The 16,055-nt window shown below is 42.5% G+C and overlaps 1 protein-coding gene across 5 annotated transcripts in view; it reads left to right on the top strand.

Moving 5' to 3' along the window:
- CCDC149 (coiled-coil domain containing 149) overlaps nucleotides 1-16,055 on the top strand; it is a 96,279-nt gene that overhangs the window by 50,894 nt on the left and 29,330 nt on the right. For all 5 annotated transcript variants that reach the window (XM_016154818.2, XM_016154817.2, XM_036227563.1 and 2 more), the window contains one exon: nucleotides 15,591-15,707. In XM_016154818.2, the coding sequence (XP_016010304.2) occupies nucleotides 15,591-15,707 (117 nt within the window). The remainder of the gene's footprint in view (nucleotides 1-15,590; nucleotides 15,708-16,055) is intronic.

The raw sequence follows: 16,055 nt of genomic DNA, 5'->3' as shown, positions 1-16,055 counted from the left end.
CCAACTCTTAGGGGCAGGTCCTACACATGCCCACGGCACCCTGCTCGCTCCCCTCTGCTTACACTGTGTGCCTCCCAGTCCCCAAAGGCCAGCTCTCTGCAGGCCTGCTTCCTGACTGGCATACTGCTGTGCCCCTAGGAGTTGGCATTCTTAGTTCCCAATATGCGGATGTTATTCGATAAATCTTTACTGAAGGAATGGAATGGAATAAATGAATGAGGGAATGAATACAACGAATGAAAAGCAAAAGGATTCAAAAAAAGAAAAAAGGAAAAAAAATATACAAGAAAATAAGTGGCCCGGCCGCCACTCCGGTTGTTATCAGTGATGCTCTTCTTCGGAGGGTGAGGAATAGTTTAGAAATCTGAAGAAAGGAGCTAGAAACGCAAGCAGTTTCCTTAGGGAAAAAGCCAAAACCAAACCAAACCCAAAGTGTGGGACCTCAGGGAGCCCCCGAGGAGAAAACTGAGGGTCCGAGGCGGAGCCCTGGTGCACGTGGGGAAAGGTTCTGCTCACTGGGTGGCTAAAGCCCGTTAAATTCAAGGATGCTTAGTAATTGCTGTTGTTGGACTCCTAACCATCCCCCTTTCCAAACAGAGGGGCCGATGGCATCATTTTATGAGCGACCGTTAAAGTGGAAGATTTTTATCTCTGAGTTGCCATTTTAACTGATGATCCTTATCCATATTTGGGAAGCCCAGCTTCTAGATGTTAAGTACATTTAAGAAACAAGGTGATAGGAAATTACTTGCCTTGGATATTTTAAGGTAGACTAATTTTTCCATTTGTTCAGCTAGAGCCTTGTAACCCTACGTGCCATAAAGCATTTTCAAACAGCCTCTTGAAAGATTTGTAGCCACCCTAGCTTACAAACAGCTTAGCACTCACATGGGTTAGGGGGGTGGTTTCTGTGACAGCGTGTAGGTCCTGTAATCAAACACCACCTGCCATGTCTCTGAACAGTGTCCAAGAATTTCTCGGGGCTCACAGATGGACACAAACCCCCAATCCAAACCATAGGAGAGGTTTCAAACCATAGAAACCTACTAGATACCCTCCCCTGCCTTCATAATTACAGTTCTGAAAGGTTAACGAGGAAAGAGAGGCCTGTGGGGATAGGAGGAGACACAGCTCCACAAATCACCCTGGGAAAAGCCTTCTGTGGATGAGGAGGGGCCCAGGGCCCTCCGTGTCTAAACGTAGGAGGAATAAGGACCAGTTAATTATGGGGAAAGACCCGGACAATGCTGGGTCTCATATAAAAAGCAGCCCATTGAGAGAACGCAGCTCCCCTTCCTGCCCCAGTATCTGCCTGCTTCCTCTGCTGGGCATTTAGGAAAGAATGGATTCAGGGAAAGGCGACCAGGAGGAAGAAGGAGGTCTCTGAGAACTTAAGGATTATGAAGAGGCAATTAACAAAACCAGCAGAGCACATGTGAATCACAAATCTCTAGAGGTCAGCTGGTGGACCCGCTAGGTCTTCAGAAGAGGAAGCCTGGCTGGTAGCGCTTTGCTAACTTCCAATGCGTACATACTGATGCCACGGCAAACACCAGGCTGCCAACGTGAAGTCACCGAACTCGGGGCTGGAGAGATCGGCATTGCAGGAGGAGCCAGCTCCAGCCCGCCACTGCCGAGTAGAGTAGCGTAGCGTGCTACGGGTCCTCGAATAATGCTGTTTCGTTCAACGTAATTTCATAACATTGAGGAGAAAAAAATAATTACTTCCCAGTCGGAGCCACTGTCTGTGTGGAAACTCTACTACGTTCTCCCCATGTCCGCATGGGTTTCCTCCGGGTCCTCTGGTTTCCTCCCACTTCCCAAAGATGTGCGCGTGAGGGGAACTGGCATCTCCACTGTCCCCGTCTGAGTGACTGCCCCCTGAGATGGAAGGGGGCCCTGTCCAGGGTGGGTCTGGCCTGAGCCGCTGGGCTAGACTCCGGCCACTGTGACCCTGAGCTGGAATAAGCAGGTTGGAAAATAATTATTTTATTTTATGAATTTTTCCCAAGTGCGTGTGTAGCTCACATTTATTTAAATACTTAATATCGTAAGCATTAGAGTCTTCATTTAGAAGTTCGGTGATGTTTTTGTGACCAGAAATAGGCCGTAGGAACTTAACTCTTGTTTATATCAATTAGCCTATTGTAAAACTGGTTTTGTCGTAGTTGTTTCTCTTAAAATCACAGTTTCCAAGGATCTATAGATGACATGCAGTGAAGAGTTACCGTAAGGTCTAAGTCCGTCTTTGGAAATTTTTAGACCCAGGTTTATATTCTAGGTCTGCCGGTTACTGACGATGTGGCCTCAGGCAAGTCAGTTTTCTCTTCAGGCCTCAAGTTTCCTCATCTGGAAAATGGGAATAATAACACCTTGATAGAATTGTTGTTGGGTTTCATCATTTATTCATCAACACGTAATCGAGAGTTACTATATGTTAATTGAGAGCTGAGGATACATCAAGGAATAAACAAGACAAGGCATCGCTTCTCACAGAGCTTATATTCTAGTTGGGAAGACAGACAGTAAGAAAATAAAATAGATAAGTAAGATCATCAGACATTATTAGTCCTGGATAAAAAAAAAAAAAAAAAAAAGGCAGGACAATGAGATTTAATGACCGCATGTGTGTGCGCAATATTGAGTGTTTGTAAAGGGCGCAGCATAGTGCGCGTCAGCCGCTCAGCCGGTCAGCGCCCCACCAAGGGTAAATGTTGCTGGTGTCTTTAGCATGACATGGGCCCACGCTGGATTAGAGCTCTCTAGTACGTGAATTCCACCGGGGATCTTTCAAGGTCTTCCTTCCTGTTGGTCGGCCATTTCCAGGGAACTGAGTCTGCGCCTCCCAACAAAGACAGCGACTGGGGTGAGAAGCCTGGCATCTGGCAGGTGGACCCCATAAACTCAGCCCTCCTTATCGCCTCTCCAGACTTCACCAGGACCAAGCTTCACTGCTCTGGTGCAGAGTTCCTGGGACCTGCATGCATTTTGTGCGCACTTTGTGGAATAAACACCTGATGGGTAGGCCAGGAGCTACGGCTTATGTTCCTCTTGAGACAGCCAGCGATTTTCTTGTCCATTTGCCTTTGTTTTTCTTCATTATACAAATTATGGAACTTTAGTGCAGAACAATAATGCCATGCAAAGTATTCAAAAGCAAGGAGGTCCAGGTGGCCAGCTGCTCCTACCCGCGTCATGCATTCGAATTTCCTAGGCCTCTGCTGGCCCATTTAAATGTAGCTGTTTGTGATATTGCATTAACACAGGGTTTTGCCCTTAATAATGTGCTTTATGTTACGCCAGCTGATGGTCTTTCAGTATCTCTGTTTTATCTGGTCTTGGCACCATAAAACGATAGAGCCCTTCTGTGACCATACCTCTATTGATGTGGGACTTTTGGATGGATTCAGCGAGCAAACCAATTAAGTCAAAGCCATGAGCCAATAAAGACGGACCAGTGAGCATGCAGGTGACTAATTAAAGTATACTTTGTTTAAAAAAAAGTGCTCAGCTGTGGATGTTTGTAACGGTCCAGGGTGAGGGATCAGAGAGCTCTTTGTAAATGGTTCCTCTTTATGCTTCAAAGAAGCACAGAGATATCCCAGCCCATAAGAAACCCAATGACGAGGGCACTCTAATGAAAAGCTCTCACCTTGGGGCATTATAGAAATTAATTACAAAGAACTGAAATGAGCGGTAAGGGACCTTCCCTCTCTCCAGCCCCACTGCATCTTCCCCTAACTGGGATCTTAATGGTGAACTGTAGGTAATGCTCAGCTAGTTCAGCGAGCAGCCAGACTAGTACAGCATTCCCTAATGTTTTATTAGCAAAAGAATTAGACACATTTCATCCCAGGGACCATATTTGACCCTGTCCTGGTTTATACGAGCTTGTAGCCTGGACGGCCTGTGCGACCCAGCAGCACAGTTTTAGACTTTAATCCCATAGACCACGTGCCATGACACTTAGAGAACTGGTTCTGAAAGCTCTCTCTTCCCAAGACTTATTTTAGAGTACACCACACCCAAATTATACTAAATAAAAAGAAATCGAAGCAGCTTTAAAACTGCTTGGTGAGACGCTATCGAGATCGTGGCTCTGAGAGTCATGTGTGCTGAATGGTCTGAAGGTAATTCAGGGGCTTCCTGGCTGTGTAATCTTGTGTCAGTTGCTTGACCTCTCTGTGCCTCAGTTGTTCACATCTGCACAGTGGAGGTAATAGTAGTACTTGCCTTATGGAGGGTGTTCAATTCATTTCAACGGATCTTTATTGAAAACCCAGCTACATGGCGTGGGGATAGGACAGTGATCGCTGAGTCCCTGCTTTCATGGGGTTTCCATTCTAGTGAGGACAGGCGGCCAGTACACGAATAAACGTGTTTCGCAGATTCTGAGACGCACAGGTATTCACATCTGAACACCTCTACGTGGTATCATGTCGTTATGACTGGCCCTTTTTATTCTTTTTAGAGTTGCGTAATGGTGAGTCTTAAAGCCGGCGGGCGTTCCGTTTGATGGAAGTACAGCAGTCCTCCCTTATCCACGGTTTTGCTTTCCAAAGTTTGTTACCTGTGGTCAACCGCGGTCCAAAAACATCGAATGGGAAATTCCAGATATAAACAATGCATGTGTTTAAATGGCGTGCTGTTCCGTAGCGGGATGAAATCTCGCGCCAGCCGGCTCCACCCCACCCAGGACGTGACTCATCCCTTCGTCCCATGCTGTAGATGCTCCCCACCCATCAGTCACTCAGTAGCCATGCCGGCGATCAAGATCTCCTGCCGCAGCTTCCCAGTGCTCATGTTCACGTCACCCTTATCGTATTTAGCATTGGCCCCGAAGTGCAAGAGCAGCGGTGCTGGCAATTGGAATTCGCCAAACTAAGAGAAGCCGCGAAGTATTTCGCGAAAGTGAAAAGGGATGTGTACGCACAGGAAAAAACACGGTCTATATAGGGTTCAGTCCAAGGTTTCAGGCCTCCGCTGGGGCTCTTGAAACATACCCCCTATGGATACGTGGGGATCACTGTACCATATAATATGTCAGCAGGCGCTAAGTGTTAAGTAAAAAAGTGACTTAGGGTGCCGTAGAGTGCAGCCTGGGCAGAACAGGGGGCACTGTTTATACGCTGTGGTCAGGGAAGGATTATCTAGTCACACGCCCTTTGCATAGTGATCTGAAGGAGAGCGGTGGGAAGCGGTCAGATAGCCGAGGGGTGAGGTGAGGGGACCCTGTAGGCAGAGCAAGCTTGGTGCGAGAGAGACCCAGCAGGGGGCCAGTGCGCCTTTTGTGAGGATTAAATAGGAAAAGTTATACAAAGCACTTAACACAGAACACACTCTGTGGTGGGGACATTGTGCAATACTGTTGTGGTTGCTGTGGAGAGAGGCGGCAAGGCATAAACTCCAGAACTCGAGACAGCTAGGATTCCACGCCTGGTTGCCATTTATGCTTTCTGTTGTGGGCAAGTTAATTTACATCCCTGTGTCTCGGTTTCTTACCTAAAAACGAGAGCAGTAACAGTACCTCATGGTGTGCTTGCTGGGCTTACACGGGGGTGTATAAGCATGTAAGGCAGGGCCTGGAATGGAGGAAGGCTGCATGCATGTTTGTTCTAAGTGTTATGATATTGCCTCCTTGGATGAAGGCAGTGAGGCGGGGTGGAGGGAAGGAGGGGCGAACAGCTTCAGTGATGGCGTTCAGGGAAGGCTTCTCAGAGGAGGCGATATTTAAACTGAGATCTGAAGGAGACAAATGCAGTGGTTTGTGAACAGGCCTGTGGGCAGGCTATTCCTAGGGCAGAGGAAGTGCAAAGGCCCAGAGGCAGGCAGGAGCATGGCGTGTCTGAGGCATTGAAGGGAAGCCGGTGTGGCTAGAGAACAGAGAACAAGGGAGGTCGCTGGGAACGGGGCTGGGAGGGTGGCAGGGAGCTGCTCGTGTCTTCCTCATCTGCCTCTTAAGGGCTCTGGCATTTAGTCCAGTGCAGTGAAAAGGCCACCAGAGGTATCATGTGTAAGAAAAGCTTCTAGCACATCGTTTAGCCGGGACCGAGAGCTCATTAACTGGGAAACATTGATGTGCACTAATGAACGTGTACACGGTGATTTCCTGAGCTTTGGGAGGAAGAAAATGAAAACTACTCTTTTTTGTTTTTCTTTTCATGCATGTGTGACAAATTCTTTTGTTTAAAGCCAGAACCGCATTGTAAATAGGTCTAGGAATTTGGACTCTAGTATACACAATCAAGTTTCCCACTTGGAGACTTGCTAAACTCTCATGTTCAGTTTTACTGAAGGTATTTTAAAGGTCAGGGGCAGCTGGAGACAATGTGGAGGAAACCAACAAGTGAAAGAAAAGATAGTCAAAGGCCGTGTTTATTAAGTTGCCCTCCGCAGCACTACACCAGATGAATGTTTAATAAATGCCTTTTGGTCCTGACCTCTTCTTAAGTGTGTCATTTGCATCGGTCCACAAGGATTGGGGCTGAGGAAGGGCTCGCATCTACTTCCTGTTAATTCTTTCATCTGATCCTCCCAGTAACCCTGGCAAACGGAGAGTCATTGTGTTAGAACTGTAACCATACCAACTGTGACTAGGGACTGCACTTTTAGAGCTCTGCATCAAAAGTGAGAGTTACAGCAACAGTGATCATTTGCATCATATCTTCGCATTGTGAGGATGGAGATCCTCGAGTTGAATTGTGCAGTGCGCAGACTGGGCAGCCATACATAGCCGTTCTGTCTATAACAGAGTTTTACTATAGACTGAACATATCCCCATAAGATTCACATGTTAAAACCAAATCTCCAATGTGATGGCATTGGAGGTGGAGACTTCGGTAGGTGATTAGGTTACGATGGCAGAGCTCTAAACAAATGGGATTAGCGCCTTCCTAAAAGAGACCCCAGTAGGCTCTTTTGCCCCTTCTGCCACATGAGAAGACCACATCCATGAACCAGGAGGCAGGGTCTCGCCAGACTCCGAATCTGTTAGTACCTTGATCTTGGATTCCCCAGCCTCCAGAATTATGTGAAATAAATTTCTGCTGTCTGTAAGCTACCCAGCCTGTGGTATTCGGCAGTCCGAATGGACTAAAATCCCATTTACAATAAAAACATGCCACCTTGGTGAGGGGTCAGCGAGGTAAGGCGACTGCCAGAGAAACATGACTAGGATTAGCAGAAGCAGGATCTGAACACAGATAACACCTGGAGAATAACGACTGCTTCCGCCCCTGGCTGCCTCTCACTACCTGCTGGGGAAAATGGATTCAGGCAAATGAAAACAAGACGAGGGAGAGACTGTTTAAGGCTGTGAAGGATGAAGGCTGAGAAGAGATCGGGGAAGGAACAAGTCATTCTGACCTGGGCATCTTGAGGAGGACCAGAGTGTGAGTAGGGAGGGCACTGGCAGAGGAGATGGACTCACTGGGCAGGGCAGGGGATGGGAGCCCAAGAGCCATATGGCCCCCTCCTTTCCCAGGCGTGTTCCTTAGCCACATCCCAGCTGCAGCTGTGCCTTATCCATAAACCGACGACTCACGCCCATAATTCATTCATAAACGTTTATTTCTATCTAAATCACCAAATGAATGCATCTACTGATGGCAGCATGCACGCCTCACAGGGCACTGGTCCACTTCAAGGGTTGGCATTGGGAGGCTAGCCGTGGAGTTTTGATGGCTGTGTTTGAAAGAATTAAGTGCCCTGAGCAGTTGCTTCCCAACCGTTTCCAAGATGGGAAATCTACATCATTGCCTGCAGTCTACAGATAAGGTTGGCTCGGGAGCTCTGCCTTCTTCAGTTTAGAAAGATGGGACTTTCCCCGTGGTGGTGGGGGTGAGGGGAGTCTATGTGGGGAAACTCGCATGGAGGATGGCAGCGATGATCATCAGCACAGCAATCGTAATAGCAGCTAGCACGTATTGAGCACTTTTTTATATTCCAGGCATTATGCTAAGCATCTTAGAGAAACTCCACCTTCCCTCATGTAGGATTAGGTTCTGAAGTCAGCATGTAAGAGGTGAAAACTTGTGCCTATTCAAAATCTCCCTTTATAGTCCCCTAAATTGTCCATAAAGTTTAGGGTACATGGTCAAGTATGCTCCCAAATGATGGTATTATGTATAAATATGAACAGTCTGATTTTGCCTAAATGAATTATCAGGTATTCTTCCACCTCTGTGTCTGGGACATTGAAAGCAGGGGTAGGTAGGGTCACCCAGTTTTTTAAATTTTTATTTCTCTCTCATCTTCTATTCTCTATTTCTGTCTCGGTCCTCTTTTTCTTTCCCCCTCATCTTTTAGGCAAACACATTAATTTGAATTCCGCTAAGTTAAATAACGCATTTAATGCTACTCAGCTCTCTCTTACTTCATGCTGAAAGCAACCGTTGACAGTAAAAAGCTGTACTATTACTGTAGTATTTTTACTAAGGCTCAGAGACATTTTAGGCACAGGCGTGAGGTTGCACAGCTCACAGACGGTGGAGCCAGGACATGAACCCCTTAGGCAGAGGCCTCCAGAGCCTGTGAGTTGTGAGCTGGGGAGAAGCCTCCCTAGGGGTTGCAGTGGCCTCGCTCCAGCCAATTTCACCCCAGCGTCAGACCCAACTAATGACCCAGCTATTACCAACTTGGGCCTCACTTTTAAAAGTAAGTGTTCCAACCAGTCTAGCCCTAAGATTTAATAGCCGATATTGTATGCACATTAAACACCAAACGATTGTTAACATATTTATTGAAGCTTAACAGGCATCCAGTATATAAAAGATGACTCTCTTATTTGGCTGTCAGACCTCAATAAACATGTTTAATAATTAATTGGCATTAAGCAAACATAATTGTGTGATTCTAAATTAAGTGTTCAGCGAAGCGTATTGCGAGTAGAAAACCACAGTGGTGTTTTATTACTTAAAGTTCAGGCTGTCAGTCTGGCTTTTCATGTATCAAGAAAAGAGCCCTACTTTCAAAGCCACGTCGCAGGCCTCCTGGTGCCTCATACCAAAAAAGGCAGGAGCCTACCTGTTTCTAGGCCCTTTGATTTGAGAAATCTTTCTTATTTGGTTAGTTCTTTGTCCTTCCGTATAACCACTTAGGGTTCTGAAAGTCCTGAGCCAAGAAATTGCACAACGTGAAAGAATTTTCACATGTCAGCTTTCAGATGAATTAACCAGCGCTGCCATAAACTCCAGCGCCCACCCTTGCCACTCCCAAATATAGCTGGTTCTCATTCTCTAAAGTCTCTAAAGTCACTAAAGTCACTGCGAACACTAAAGTAGCGAATACTGAACCAGTGCTCCTAGAGGAAATACAGGATTCTCTTTGTCAACTCAAGAAGACACCTACCAAGAAGGGCACTATGCTGTACACTTGCAACTAATATATATATAATTATAATATATATATATTAGTTGCAAGTGTACAGCATAGTGGTTACACATCTATATAATTTACAAAGTAATCCTCCCAATTACTCTAGTACCCACCTGGCACTATACACAGCCATTACAATACTATTGACTATATTCCTATGCTATATTTCACATCCCTGTGACTTTTTAAAACTAATAATTTGTACTTAATCCCATCACCTTTTTCACCCACCCCTACAATTCCCCCTCCCATCTAGCAATCACCAGTCTGCTTTCTGTATCTATGAGTCTGTGTTCATTTTACTTGTTCATTTATTTTGTTCCTTAGATTCCACATATAAATGAAATCATATGGTATTTATCTTTCTCTATCTGACTTATTTCACTTAGCATAATAACCTCTAGGTCCACCCATGCCAATGTAAATGGTTAGATTTCTTTTTTATGACTGAGTAATATTCCATTGTGTACACATACCAATCTTCTTTATCCACCAATTCTTTATCCAATCATCTATTGATGAGCACTTAGGTTGCTTCCATATCTTGGCTATTGTAAATAGCACTGCAGTGAACATAGGAGTGAATTTATCTTTTTGAATTAGTGGTTTGGTTTTCTTGGATAAATACCCAGAAGTATAATAGCTGGGTCATCAGGTAGTTCTATTTTTTAATTTTTTGAGGAAACTCCAGACTGTTTTCCATAGTGGCTATACAAATTTGCAATCCCATCAAAATGCACGAGGGTTCCCTTTTCTCCATATTGTTGCCAACACTTGTTTTTTGATTTATTGGTGATAGCCATTCTGACAGATGTGAGATGATATCTCATTGTGGCTGTAATTTGCATTTCTCTGATGGTTAGTGATGGTGAGCATCTTTTTATATGTGTATTGGCCATCTGTATGTCTTTGTTGGAAAAATTCCTATTCAGATCTTTTGCCCATTTTTTAATTGAATTGTTTTTTTAGTGTTAAGTTGTATGAGTTCTTTATAAATTTTGGGTATTAACCCCTTCCTTATCAGAAGTTTCACAGGCAAATATCTTCTTCCTATTCAGTAGGTTGTCTTTTCATTTAGTTGATGTTTTCCTTTGCTGTGCAAAAACTTTTTAGTTTGATATAGTCCCATTTATTTATTTTTTCTTTTGTTTCTCTTGCTCCTGGAGACATATTAGGAAAAAAAGATTACTAAGGGCAATGTCAGAGAATTTACTGCCTATATTTTCTTCTAGGAGTTTTATGGGTTCAATTCTTGCATTTAAGTCTTTAATTCATTTTGAGTTTATTCTCGGATATGGCATAAGAAAGTGGTCCAGTTTCTTTTTCTTTTTCTTTCTTCTTCTTCTTCTTTTTTTTTTTTTTTTGCATATATCTGTCCAGTTTTCCCAACACCATTTATTAAAGAGACTGTCTTTACCCCATTATATATTCTTGCCTCCTTTGTCATAGATTAGGTAACCATGTAGGAATGGATTTATTTCTGGGCTCTCTGTTGTGTTCCGTTGATCATGTGTCTGTCTTTATGCCAGTAACATGCTGTTTTGATTTCTATAGCCTTGTAGTATAGTTTGATATGAGGTAGCGTGATACCTCCTAATTTGTTCTTTCTCAAGATTGTGTGACTATTCAGGGTATTTTATGGTTCCATATACATTTTTGAATTATTCTAGTTCTGTGAAAAATGCCATTAGTATTTTGATAGGGATTGCCTTGAATCTGTAGATTGCTTTCAGTAGTATGGACGTTTTAACAATGTTGATTCTTACTATCCATGAGTCATATTATATGCTTCCATTTATTTGTATCTTCTTTAATTCCTTTCTTCAATGATTTATAATTTTTAAAGTATAGGTCTTTTATTTATTCCTAGATATTTTATTGTTTTTGGTGCAATTGTAAATGGAATTGTTTTTTTTTTAAATTTCTCTTTCTGATAGTTCATCATTGGTGTATAAAAATGCACTCACTTCTGAATATTAATTTCATATCCTGCTACTTTCCTGAATTCACTTATCAGTTCTGACGGTTTTTGATAGAATCTTTAGGGTTCTCTATATAGTATCATGCCATCTGGAAATAATGACAGTTTTACTTCTTCCTTTCCAGTTTGAATGCCTTTTATTTCTCTTTCTTGTCTGATTGCTATGGTAGGACTTCCAATGCTATGTTGAATAAAGGTGACGAGAGTGAACATCCTTGTTTTGTTCTTTATCTTAAGGGAAAATACTTTTAGATTTACCCTGTTGAGTATGATGTTAACTATGGGTTTGTTATATATGGACTTTGTTATGTTGAGGCATGTTCTCCCTATTTATAATGGATGCTGGATTTTGTCAAACCTTTTTTCTGCATCTATTGATATGATTATATGATTTTTATCTATCAGTTTGTTAATGTGTATCCTATTAATTAATTTGTGGATTGAACCAAACTTGCATCCCAGGAATAAATCCCACTTGATGATGGTGTGTGATCTTTTTAATGTATTGCTGAATTCGTTTTCCTAACATTTTGTGGATTTTTGCATCTATGTTCATTAGGGATATTAGCCTATAATTTTCTCTCTCTTTTTTGTAACATCTATATCTGATTTTGGAATCAGGGTAATAATGGTGGCATTGTAAAATAGACTTGGAAGCCTTCCCTTCTCTCGAATTTTTTGGACTAGTTTGAGAAGAATAGGTATTAATTCTTTTTTGAACGTTTGATAAAATTCACCCATGAAGCCATCTGGTCCAGGACTTTTGTTTTGGGGGAGGTTTTTGACTACTGATTTGATTTCGTTAATAGTAGTCATCAGTTCAGATTTTCTGTTTCTTCTTGACTCGGTCTTGGGATATTGTATGTTTCTAGAAATGTATTTATTTTTTCCAAATTGTTTAATTCATTGGCCTATAATTGCTCGTAGTATTTCTTTATAATCTTTTGTATTCTTGTGGAGTTTATTGTCACTCCTCTTTCATTTCTGATTTTATTTATTTGGGTCTTCTCTCTTTTTTTCTTAATGAATCTGGTTAAAGATTTATCAATTATGTTTATCTTTTCAAAGAACCAGCTCTTGATTTCATTGATCTTTAATACTGTTTGTTTTTTGTTTGTTTGTTTGTTTTTAGACTCTATCTTATTTTCACTCTGATATTTATTATTTTCTTCCTTCTACTCACTTTGGTCTTTGTTTGCTGTTTTTTTCCTAGTTCCTTTAGTTATAAGGTTAGATCATTTATTTGAGCTTCTTTTTGTTTCTTGAGGTAGGCCTGTATTGCTATGAATTTCCCTCTTAGGACTGCTTTTACTATGTCCCATAGATTTTTGAATCATTGTGTTTTCATTTTTGTTTCCAAGTATCTTTTAACTTCTTCCTTTATCTCTTTGCTAACCCATTTATTGTTTAGTACTATGTTATTCAGCCTCTGTGTTTTTGTGTATTTCTCAGGTTTTTTTTTTTTTGAATTTATTTCTAGTTTATACCATTGTGGTCAGAGAAGATGCTTGATATGATTTCAATCTTCTTAAATTTATTGAGACTTGTTTTGTGGCCTAACATGTGGTCTGTCCTCAAAAATGTTCCGTGTGCACTTGAAAAGAATGTATATTCTGCTGCTTTGGGGTAAAATGCTGTAAAAATATCAATTAAATCCATCTGGTCTACTGTGTCAGTTAAGACCACTGTTTATTGCTTTTCTGTCTGGAAGATCTGTACATTGGCATCAGTGGGATGTTAAAGTCCCCTACTATTACTATATTACGCAGATCTCTCTTTTTATATCAGTCAATATTTGCTCTATATATGTAGGTACTCTTATGTTGGTTGCATAAATGTTTACTAGAGTTATGTCCTCTTGTTGGATCGATCCCTTTATCATTATGTAATGGCCTTCTTTGTCTCTTATCATCTTCTTGAGTCTATTTTGTCTGACATATGTATCGCGACCCCAGCTTTTATTCATTTCCATTTACATGAAATATCTTTTTCCATCCCTTTACTTTCGGTCTGTGTGTGTCTCAGAAGATCTGAAGTGGGTCTCTTATAGACAGCCTATGTACAGGTCTTGTGTTCTTATCCATTCAGCTACTTTGTGTCTTTCGATTGGAACGTTTAGTCCATTTACATTTAAAGTGATTATTGATAGGTACGTTGTTATTGCCATTTTATTATACTTTTTTTTTTGCATGGGAGCCATTTTAAACAGCAAAATACCAATAAAAAGCACAAAAATGTGAAAAAAATACATGACACTGAATAGACCACGAAAAGGACACTCGTGTATAGTAGAGAGCAGAAACAGAGGCAGAGCATCGTCTTGCTCAACCTCAGTTGGGAACCTGGCTGATGGACCATTCACATTTTTCGCCACTCTACACTCGTCCGCTCATGTCCACGCATGATTCGAAACACTGAGTGTTGATTTTGAGGTGACTAGTAAACTGGTGCCAGTTCACAAATACAGAATCCTTGAGTAATTTGGCTCAACCATAATCAGATCCCATGAAGCACAGCCATCTGTGTCCATTGTCTGCCAGGTCTTTGTATGAACCCACTGCTGCGTGGAACATTGTCTGCCCAATCCCAGTGCTCCTTTAGCAAATAGGAGGTGCCCAGTCAGTATGTGTCCAATCCAATGGAGTATTTTTCAAACAAGGACCCAAAATTGATATCGTTCGAAAAACGCTCTTTTCTTTAACCATCATCTCTTTCAAAGTTTATTGCTGTTATTTACTATTTCCATCTAGTTAGTACTCTACCTTGGCTTTTAACTTTCTATTTCTCACTTGACCCTAAATCCCTTAGAGACTTGAAGATAAAACCATTTTTTTCTGGTGAAAGTGAATCCCTTAAGATTCACGCAGGAACATGGAAGTGCATGCCACAAGCCGGCACTGCTGGCTGATTTGGATCTATGTGACAGCAAAGAACTGTCCCCAGCATCTCATCCATATCTGAAGCCCATTCACACACACCCTACAGGGAGGCGAGGGAATCAGACTTAGAATAACTTCTTTAGAAGAAGTTTCCAGAAGCAGTGCCGTAACTTTAAAACGGGACTCCGGTGACAACCTGCTTGGCACTGATGGGCTTGGCAGGGGTGCATTGGGACTATCGGATCTTCCTGGGGTCTCAGAAAGTTCCCATCATGACCCCACCTAGAAGGTTTGGAGCTGCACCTGGAACTTGGCCCTGGAGTCTGGGGAGGCTGTGGATTCTGTGGGGATCCTTTGGAAAATTACATTTCTGAAGACTTGAATTTTATCCCTGGGAATTTAAAAACACATAAATAAACATATGTTATAAAAATCATGCACACTTATTCTAAAAGTTAAAAAACAAAGAATGGAACAGATAGAATATGCAGTCTCACCATCGCCTAAACATACATATTTTAGTATTTTGATGTATTTAGTAATTTTTTTTTTCTTTCGTGCATGGGTTCTCAGTGTAATTTTGGTCATACTGCATATAAAAGTATATTCTGCTTTCCCACCCTCCCCCCTCCCCCCACTGGACATGGTATCTTAAACGTGTCTGTGATATTACACTATTCACATCACACTCATTTCAGACGGCTACAAACCAGAGCATTGATTGATTGCATTCTGGTTTGCTAACAATTCCACTATTGTTAGACATTGTTTCTAGTTTTTTTTACTCTTTCTACAAATAACTGTGCAATCTACTTTTCTTTTTCCGTAAAGCTAATCCCTGTCTGGAGTTATTCTTAGCTCAGATTGTCAGAAGTAAAGTTACTGGATCATTGAGTAGGGACATTTTTAAGGCTCTTGACAATATAGCCTCATTGTTAAGAGTGTGGAAGCATGCCCATATCAGCATGTGTTATCATTTTTTAGTATTTGCTAAGTTTAAAAGAAACCCAGAATTTGTTTCCTTACCATAGCTGGGCTATATAGGTCATCCGCCTTCAAATGCCCAGGCCTGTGTTCCTATTAGCCTCATACCCTATATGCATCCATACATGTGTATGTGGAGGCTTGTACAAAATACACGATATTCTTTAAAATTCATCATATTGGCAAGACATGTCTTTGTCTCATGCTTTTCCCCAGCATTTCTTGAAAATTCTTCCAAAAGTTGTTTCTGCCTAGTATGCTTGGGTTTTTGTTTGGATCTGTTTATTTTAAATCTCTCTCTCTCCCTCCCCCATTTCTCCTTCCTTCTCTCTCCTTCTCTCTCTCCCTCTCTCCTACTGATGACAATGCAGCTCTTGAGGATGACAATTGCCAAACAGAGGCTCGGAGACGAAGAAATCGGCGTGCGGCACTTCGCAGCCCACGAGCGCGAAGACTTGGTTCAGCAGCTGGAGAGAGCGAAGGAGCAGGTTCCTTAGCAGCTGTTGAGAGGGGCGGATGGGTTTGCACAGCGGGGTGCGGCGCAGAGGAGAGTAGACTGTGTCCCTGTTGTTCAGAGAGTGTGGGGCGCCTGCGAAGCGAGTCGGAGGAGGAAAGATACAAGCCGGGCGGAGCACTTTTCTTCCTTCCTCCAGACTCCACTGTGTCCCTAAGCGGCCTCCTGTGTTTGTGGAGTCCATGGTTCTGAACACAACAAGATCTTGCCCCTCGCCCCCGCCACCCCCACCCCCACCCCACACACACCCAGGATTGACAAGGAGAGACCAAAACATGACAAACTGGCCTTAATTTGCAAGTATCCGCTAAAATGCTGAGTG

This window comes from Rousettus aegyptiacus, unplaced genomic scaffold, assembly GCF_014176215.1.
Source record: "Rousettus aegyptiacus isolate mRouAeg1 unplaced genomic scaffold, mRouAeg1.p scaffold_m13_p_10, whole genome shotgun sequence".
Lineage (NCBI taxonomy): Eukaryota > Metazoa > Chordata > Mammalia > Chiroptera > Pteropodidae > Rousettus > Rousettus aegyptiacus.
This window is presented reverse-complemented; position numbering and strand designations above follow the sequence as displayed.